Source organism: Rutidosis leptorrhynchoides, chromosome 9 (genome assembly GCF_046630445.1).
Source record: "Rutidosis leptorrhynchoides isolate AG116_Rl617_1_P2 chromosome 9, CSIRO_AGI_Rlap_v1, whole genome shotgun sequence".
NCBI classification, from domain to species: Eukaryota; Viridiplantae; Streptophyta; class Magnoliopsida; order Asterales; family Asteraceae; genus Rutidosis; species Rutidosis leptorrhynchoides.
Window position 1 is genome coordinate 114514295 of NC_092341.1, and position 9596 is coordinate 114523890.

A 9596-nucleotide genomic window follows, 5' to 3' on the forward strand; every position below is an offset into this window, starting at 1 on the left:
TTTTAAAAAAAAAAATTATTATTATTATTAAGTGCTACCACTCAATGCGATGTCAATGCGATGTCTAGATCCGCCAGTGGCTGTAATCTTGGATGTAACTGTTAGGGGGCTCGTTAATAGATAGTTTTGTTTATAATGTTGCTTTCCAGTTGCGAGCTTCTCCGTTTTCCACTTTTCCTTTTGTATTCAAGTTGAGGGCGCTTTCTTTTGGAAAACGGTCTCGTTTCTATATGAGTATTCGTTTTTTCGAAAAGAAAAAAAAAACAAAGAAAAAATGTTAAGCAACTGTTTTCAATATGCAAATGATTTGATCAAGTTCTGATAACTAAGCTTATATATAATATATGATCACCACTTTTAACTCATTAGCACATCATGAACCATTGAAATAGTAAACTTACTAACTACCAACTGGTGGTCCATGTATCTCATGATCCAAAATATATTCTACATGACTCCTACTTTCTCGGATAACCATTCGAATCACCAGAATTAACATTCCAACACTACTTCACAGCATCCAAAAAGTTAAGTACACGACGACTTTATTAATTAAATGAAACATTTAGCGACCGATAACTAGTTACTTGATAGCATAGCGATTTCCTCCACAAGTTTCTCGAAATTCAAAGCAGACGAGCCATTAGGCGCGGTGGCAATCTGGGCCTTAGCCTTCCACTCCATTGCTTTGTTTCTCAACTTTTGACCCGTTTCACCCATCAACTCCCTTACAAGATTTTCAACATTTTCCCTTTCCAAATTACCCTCCATCTCTAATCCAACCCCCCATTCATTGCATATGTACCTACAATCAGGCATCTGGTCCCCCACAAAAGGCCTACATATCATTGGGACCCCAGCCGTCAAGCTTTCGATGGTTGAACTCCATCCACCGTGAGTCAAGAACCCCCCAACCGAACCGTGGTTCAACACCTTTTCCTGTGGACACCAGCTTCCTATATAACCTCTGTCTTTTATATGGTCCGCAAATTCGGGTGGCAAAACTGCAGACTCCCCTATAACCATATCAGATCTTATTATCCAAAGAAAATAATGGTTGCTATTAGCAAGTCCCCAACCCAATTCTATAAGGTCTTGTCTTGAAATTACTGCCGAACTCCCAAAACTCACATAAATGACAGAGTTTGGTTTCTTGGATTCGAGCCATTTCAGACATTCTGGTTCTTCTTTAAATAAACTGTAGCCATTGAAATTCGATTGCTCTTTTTCTTTTTCTTCTTTGGGTATCTGATCAACAAGTAACTGCAGTGGGCCAATAGTGTAAACATGAGACAGCATCGATGAAATAGCCTCAACGATACTACCCTCCAACTCATCGAAAGTGTGGATGATATTACGTGAAACTTCGTGAGATCTTTGTGCGGCTTCCATAGCGAAAGTAAAGAACTTTCCGAGTGGATTTGTCCAAGCCATACTTGGCAGATCCCTTATACGTATATCTTTCATTCCTGGGATCCAATCAAGAGTTTTTTCTAGTGTTTCTTGACTTGTATCTACATATTCACATTTCACAACAAATATTAAATAAGATAATGTATACATAAAATAGAAAGGTCAAGTGCTTGTAAATTCATCTAACCAACTTTACTCAAAATTCTATTGTATGTAGCAAGCTTTATTTTATGTATATCAAACTTTTAAGAGACTATATACAAGGAGACCACTTTATCAATTTATTTTTTTTAGGTCAAACATATTTTAAAATGTCTTATAAGCCCGTCCAATTTTGTACTTTGTTCATTTTATTTCAAATCATGCATAAAAACTCATCAAAAATGTAAAATAAAGCAAAAAAACTTGTGTATTTGAAAAAAAAAACATATAAATAATATTAAACACCATTTTTTTTTTATCTACGCACACTTTTACCTCATAAAATCACAATTATAAACATGAAGAGTTAAACTTATATTATTATTCTAATTATAATTAAGGGTATAATAAATAATTAGGTGTAAATGGATCAAAAAGTCAGGTGTAAATGGATCAAAAAGTGGTGTCACCTCCCTTTTAACATATACATGGTAATTTGTATTTTTTTTATTCCTTTTTCTTTTGGTTCTATAGACTGATCTGGTATAAAATAAAAAAATTATAAATTTAAGTGGCCTACAAAATCATATGTAACAAAAGGATAAACTTATGTGGTTTGTTGATGTATAATCACCACTTTTATTTATCGTTATCATATGAAGTTTGAGTCATCAGATACATACAACAGCAAAAATTAACGTTTGAAACAACAACAACAACAACAATAAAACTCAATACGTGGTGTATGGGGAGGTGAGAGGTAGACAATCCTTCCTCTATCCGAGAATTAAACAAGTCATTTCTCCACCTAGAGTCAAACACTCTCAAAAGTAGAGAAAGTCATCCGTCTCTCTATTCGTCGGATAAAGAGATTGCTTCCGAGTGGACCTCCGCCAATAACTAGGAAAATTTTGTATTTTTTTAATAAAAAATAGTAAAACAAAATTAAAAATAAAATTGAGACGCCATGAAAATAATAAAATCAAATTTTCATGGGTTTAAAAACCCGCCTGAAATTCAATTTAGACTCTAAGCGGTAGATAATTATATTAAAAGAGTTAAGTCGCCACTTAATCGACGCTTGGTGTTCGACTCAAAATTTTAAACTTAGAATGAACATAATTGAATTTGATGTAAAGTTTGGTACATTAAAAGTTCAAACCTTTAAGTGGTATGACACCTTTTTCGACTAAAGATTTCATCTGGTAAAAACACATGTAGCTACAGGCAGCTATAGGCCAGCAGAGCATTACCGGAACATTCATTTTTTGTGCGGCATCAACAGTAAAAGCTGACATAAGCCCATCTGAAATAATACAAGTTGGTGGATCTGGAAGTGACGTCACAAGATCAAGAAAAATATCCAAGAATTTAGTTTCAACTGCATTCCAAAGCTGAAGTGCGTCATCTACGGAACTAGCGTCAGGAATAGTTTTGAACTGGAAATCGGGTGATCCGTCAAGGCAATGTGGGCCGCCCGATTCAAGAAAACGCTTGTGGATGATCTCTGTGTTGACGAATGTTATCCGGAACCCCTTATGATGAAGCAGCTCTGCTAGTTTCAACATTGATTTGATGACACTTTGTACCGGATATGGTACAAATATCACATGTGGTTTCATCTCAATTATGGGTCTGTTTTCAGAAGTGTAGGTAGGAGATTGCTTGGGTGTGTGAAAAGATGTCCTCTGTTGTTGCAATTATATAGACTATAGAAAAGCTAATTGAATGCACATTGTCACTAATAAAAGTTATTAAAGGTTTTTTCACTGTTTGGGTTATTCGGGATACGTAGTAGCTGTTACAAGGACTCAAAGAGTAATGGTTTGTTATCATGTATTCACACATTATTAATATATACACCGACAGTATTATCTTATTGTTACCTCTCACATCGTCTCCAAGTTGGCATTAATAAACTTGAAATTAGTAGCCTTAAGCATATACTCCATCCGTTCCATATTAATAGTTACATATTCCATTTTGAGATGTCTCAAATTAATAGTCCATTTTAATAAATAGAAAAGAATAAAAATCTTAAGTTCTATTATGCCCTAATATATGTGGATAGGATTAAAGGAGAAAGAAAATGTAAGGGTAAAACTGGAAAGTAAACAGAAAGTACAGTACTTTTATAACATTTCCTTAAACTGTGTGTTTTTTGTCTGTAGACTATTAATATGGGACGGAGAGAGTATAACATAAAAAGTACAACTACTTATTGCATACGTTAATCTATTAGAGTATTCTCAATAGAAATGTCTTCTAGCCGCCAATCATCTCGCCAATTTCATCGCACCATTGGCACCATGTCACTAATCATCCGTCAATGTCTACTCGTTCTACATTTCCCCAACTTTAAACATTTTCCATCACATTACTTATCAATCGTTTATTATGCTATATATATATATATATATATATATATATATATATATATATATATATATATATATATATATATATATATATATATATATATATATATATGGGCAGGATCAATGGGCAAGTAACCAATCGGGGGAAAGCGGGGGAAGTAAATTTTTTTTTTTTTCGTTTTTTTGGAATTTTTTTTTCAGGCATCAAGATCACACGAAAATATGAACATTTAGAAAAGATACTTCGTGATGAATGTTATTATCTAGGCGGAAAAACGATCGACAAAAATAACATTGAAGATAATATTGTTCGTGAAGAATGTTAACGTTTTTTTTCTTCATGTTTTGTGAAGTAAAATTTAGCCCGATTTAGAGTTTAGGGTTTAGGGTTTGGTGTTTTGGGTTTATTCCATAAACCCAAAACACCAAACCCTAAACCCTAAACCCTAAACTCTAAACCGTTCGTGTTAAAAACTCAATGTAAATCCTAAATCTAAACCCTAAATCTAAGCCCTAAACCCTAAATTTCTAAACCCTAAATTTCTAAAACCTATAAACCCTAATATCTAAAACCTCAACATACGCTCGAAAAACACGATAATTGTTATATATTAGTTCTTCGAGCGTTTTCCCGCCAAAATAAAAACATTTATCACAAAGTGTCTTTATTAAATGTTCATATTTTCATCCAATCTATAATGTTCGTGAACAAAGTTTTTTCAAAAAATGAAAAAAAAAGGATTTTGCTTCCCCCCGATTGGTTACTTCCCTCTTGATCCTACCAATATATATATATATATATATATATATATATATATATATATATATATATATATATATATATATATATATATATATATATATATATATATATATATATATATATATATATATATATATATATATATATATATAGTTAAGGGATCTAATGAGAACTGTTTGATTTAGAAGAATCCTTGACAACTAGCAAGTCCAACAAAAAATGATGAGTGTGCTAGTTGAACAATTTTTGAGATGCATATGAAATCACGTTTTTGTTCTACAAAACCCTGAAGTCAAACAAAAAAAGCTCGATTCGAATAACTTTGTGTACTGATCGTTCTACACTTTGTTCTACACTCTTGAATCCGAACAAAAAAGAGCAAATCTAACAAAAAATTTCCAATTGAAACATTAGCAAGTCGAACAAAAATGACTCTATTCGAACAAAAATGTGTTATGTTCAAACAAAAATGTAAGAACCAGTTTTTCTTAGTTGGTTGGGACGCCGTCCAAAGAGGTGGGACGCCGTCCAGCAATTTGGACGCCGTCCAGATGGACTGGCGGACCAGCTGTCTCACTTTTAGATATCTAAAGGGGGTAGTTTGGTAATTTCACTTGGGGGATGAATTAAAGGCCTAGAGATCAGTTGGTGGGTGTCATTACACCAACTTCATCTACCTTATCCTCTTCCACTTCAATTTTAAAGAGAGAAAAGGGTTCTAGTGTGAGAAAGCTCAATCCAAAGAGGAAGAAGCTAGTTTCGGGCCAAAGCGCGCGTTTTAAAGTTGTTCATCTAGTCTCTAGCTACGTGGTGATTATGTTGGTAAGTCTTAACCTTGATTTCCTTACTATTAATTGTTTAAGGGTTAGGGTTTGGGTTAGTGATGTGTATAAAACCCATTTGTTAGTGATTTGGGGGTTTTTGGGTAATTTTGGGTCATGAAGACTCAAAGATGACTAACCTAGGGTTTTTGAAAAGTCAAAGTGTGTAAATGGGTCTTAAAGGCTTAGTAAATCACTAGCACACTTGTAGTTAATGTTAGTGGGTGTCATTTGAGTTATGGGTGACCCAAATGGGTGTGTTGACCTTGAAATGGTTCGAATGGGTCTTGGGTGACCTAGGTTGTTAAATGGGTATGAAAACACACTAAACTTGTGATTATAAAGTGTATTAAGACCATGATGGGCTTGTAGTGACCCGAACTTTTCCATGTTTATATATATATATATTAAATGAAATTGTTATTTACATGATCAAGAGTTTCCAACATGTTAAGCAATCAAACTTGTTAAGACTTGATTAATTGAAATAGGTTTCATATAGACAATTGACCACCCAAGTTGACCGGTGATTCACGAACGTTAAAACTTGTAAAAACTATACGATGATATATATATGGTTATATATATAGTTAACATGATTTTATTATAAGTATGTATCTCATTAGGTATTTTAACAACGAGTTATATACATAAAAATGAGACTAGTAATTTAAGAAACTCGAAAACGATATATATAACGATTATCGTTATAACAACGTCTTACTAGGTACATATGAATCATATTAAGATATTGATACACTTGGTTAATTATGTTAAATGATAAGTAAATATATTATTAAGTGTATTAACAATGAAATACATATGTAAAAATAAGACTACTAACTTAATGATTTCGAAATGAGACATATATGTAACGATTATCGTTGTAACGACATTTAACTGTATATATATCATACTAAGATATATTATATATCATAATATCATGATAATATAATAATTTAACATCTCATTTGTTATAATAAATAATGGGTTAACAACATTCAACAAGATCGTTAACCTAAAGGTTTCAAAACAACATTTACATGTAATGACTAACGATGACTTAACGACTCAGTTAAAATGTATATACATGTAGTGTTTTAATATGTATTTATACACCTTTGAAAGACTTCAAGACACTTATCAAAATACTTATACTTAACAAAAATGCTTACAATTACATCCTCGTTCAGTTTCATCAACAATTCTACTCGTATGCACCCGTATTCGTACTCGTACAATACACAGCTTTTAGATGTATGTACTATTGGTATATACACTCCAATGATCAGCTCTTAGCAGCCCATGTGAGTCACCTAACACATGTGGGAACCATCATTTGGCAACTAGCATAAAATATCTCATAAAATTACAAAAATATGAGTAATCATTCATGACTTATTTACATGAAAATAAAATTACATATCCTTTATATCTAATCCATACACCAACGACCAAAAACACCTACAAACACTTTCATTCTTCAATTTTCTTCATCTAATTGATCTCTCTCAAGTTCTATCTTCAAGTTCTAAGTGTTCTTCATAAATTCCAAAAGTTCTAGTTTCATAAAATCAAGAATACTTCCAAGATTACAAGTTTACTTCCAAGTTTTCTAAATCCATTCCAAGTAATCATCCAAGATCAAGAAACCTTTGTTACTTACAGTAGGTTATCTTTCTAATACAAGGTAATAATCATATTCAAACTTTAATTCAATTTCTATAACTATAACAATCTTATTTCAAGTGAAAATCTTAGTTGAAATTGTTTTCGTGTCATGATTCTGCTTCAAGAACTTTCAAGCCATCCAAGGATCCTTTGAAGCTAGATCTATTTTTCTCATTTCCAGTAGGTTTACCCAAGGAACTTGAGATAGTAATGATATTCATATCATCATTCTATTCATACATATAAAGCTATCTTATTCGAAGGTTTAAACTTGTAATCACTAGAACATAGTTTAGTTAATTCTAAACTTGTTCGCAAATAAAAGTTAATCCTTCTAACTTGACTTTTAAAATCAACTAATCACATGTCCTATATCTGTATGATATGCTAACTTAATGATTTAAAACCTGGTAACACGAAAAACACCGTAAAACCGGATTTACGCCGTCGTAGTAACACCGCGGGCTGTTTTGGGTTAGTTAATTAAAAACTATGATAAAATTTGATTTAAAAGTTGTTAGTCTGGGAAAATGATTTTTATTATGAACATGAAACTATATCCAAAAATTATGGTTAAACTCAAAGTGGAAGTATGTTTTCTAAAATGGTCATCTAGACGTCGTTCTTTCGACTGAAATGACTACCTTTACAAAAACGACTTGTAACTTATTTTTCCGACTATAAACCTATACTTTTTCTGTTTAGATTCATAAAATAGAGTTCAATATGAAACCATAGCAATTTGATTCACTCAAAACGGATTTAAAATGAAGAAGTTATGGGTAAAACAAGATTGGATAATTTTTCTCATTTTAGCTACGTAAAAATTGGTAACAAATCTATTCCAACCATAACTTAATCAACTTGTATTGTATATTATATAATCTTGAGATACCATAGACACGTATACAATGTTTCGACCTATCATGTCGACACATCTATATATATTTCGGAACAACCATAGACACTCTATATGTGAATGTTGGAGTTAGCTATACAGGGTTGAGGTTGATTCCAAAATATATATAGTTTGAGTTGTGATCAATACTGAGATACGTATACACTGGGTCGTGGATTGATTCAAGATAATATTTATCGATTTTTTTCTGTACATCTAACTGTGGACAACTAGTTGTAGGTTACTAACGAGGACAGCTGACTTAATAAACTTAAAACATCAAAATATATTAAAAGTGTTGTAAATATATTTTGAACATACTTTGATATATATGTATATATTGTTATAGGTTCGTGAATCAACCAGTGGCCAAGTCTTACTTCCCGACGAAGTAAAAATATGTGAAAGTGAGTTATAGTCCCACTTTTAAAATTTAATATTTTTGGGATGAGAATACATGCAGGTTTTATAAATGATTTACAAAATAGACACAAGTACGTGAAACTACATTCTATGGTTGAATTATCGAAATCGAATATGCCCCTTTTTATTAAGTCTGGTAATCTAAGAATTAGGGAACAGACACCCTAATTGACGCGAATCCTAAAGATAGATCTATTGGGCCTAACAAACCCCATTCAAAGTACCGGATGCTTTAGTACTTCGAAATTTATATCATATCCGAAGGGTGTCCCGGAATGATGGGGATATTCTTATATATGCATCTTGTTAATGTCGGTTACCAGGTGTTCACCATATGAATGATTTTTATCTCTATTTATGGGATGTGTATTGAAATATGAAATCTTGTGGTCTATTGTTACGATTTGATATATATAGGTTAAACCTATAACTCACCAACATTTTTGTTGACGTTTAAAGCATGTTTATTCTCAGGTGAATACTAAGAGCTTCCGCTGTTGCATACTAAAATAAGGACAAGATTTGGAGTCCATGTTTGTATGATATTGTGTAAAAACTGCATTCAAGAAACTGATTTCGATGTAACATATTTGTATTGTAAACCATTATGTAATGGTCGTGTGTAAACAGGATATTTTAGATTATCATTATTTGATAATCTACGTAAAGCTTTTTAAACCTTTATTTATGAAATAAAGGTTATGGTTTGTTTTAAAAATGAATGCAGTCTTTGAAAAACGTCTCATATAGAGGTCAAAACCTTGCAACGAAATCAATTAATATGGAACGTTTTTAATCAATAAGAACGGGACATTTCAGTTGGTATCCGAGCGTTGGTCTTAGAGAACCAGAAAATTTGCATTAGTGTGTCTTATCGAGTTTTTTAGGATGCATTAGTGAGTCTGGACTTCGACCGTGTTTTCTTTAAAAATGATTGCTTAACATTTTTGTTGGAAACTATATATTATTAACATGTATATATTATGTGATATATTAATCTCTTAACATGTTTGATATTGTGTGATAGATGTCTACCTCTAGCACAAATCCCATTGACTCACCTAATAATAACGAAGAGTCGAATATAT

At 32.2% G+C, this 9596-nt stretch overlaps 1 protein-coding gene across 1 annotated transcript; it reads right to left on the reverse strand.

Moving 5' to 3' along the window:
* Nucleotides 1–461: 461 nt before the first annotated feature.
* On the reverse strand, nucleotides 462–3176 carry LOC139868340 (UDP-glycosyltransferase 85C2-like). The gene is made up of 2 exons (XM_071856677.1): nucleotides 2717–3176; nucleotides 462–1514 (listed from the first exon to the last, which is right to left on the reverse strand). The coding sequence occupies exons 1-2, from the start codon at nucleotides 3174–3176 to the stop codon at nucleotides 580–582; spliced, it is 1395 nt and encodes a 464-aa protein (XP_071712778.1). The 3' UTR covers nucleotides 462–579.
* Nucleotides 3177–9596: the final 6420 nt, after the last annotated feature.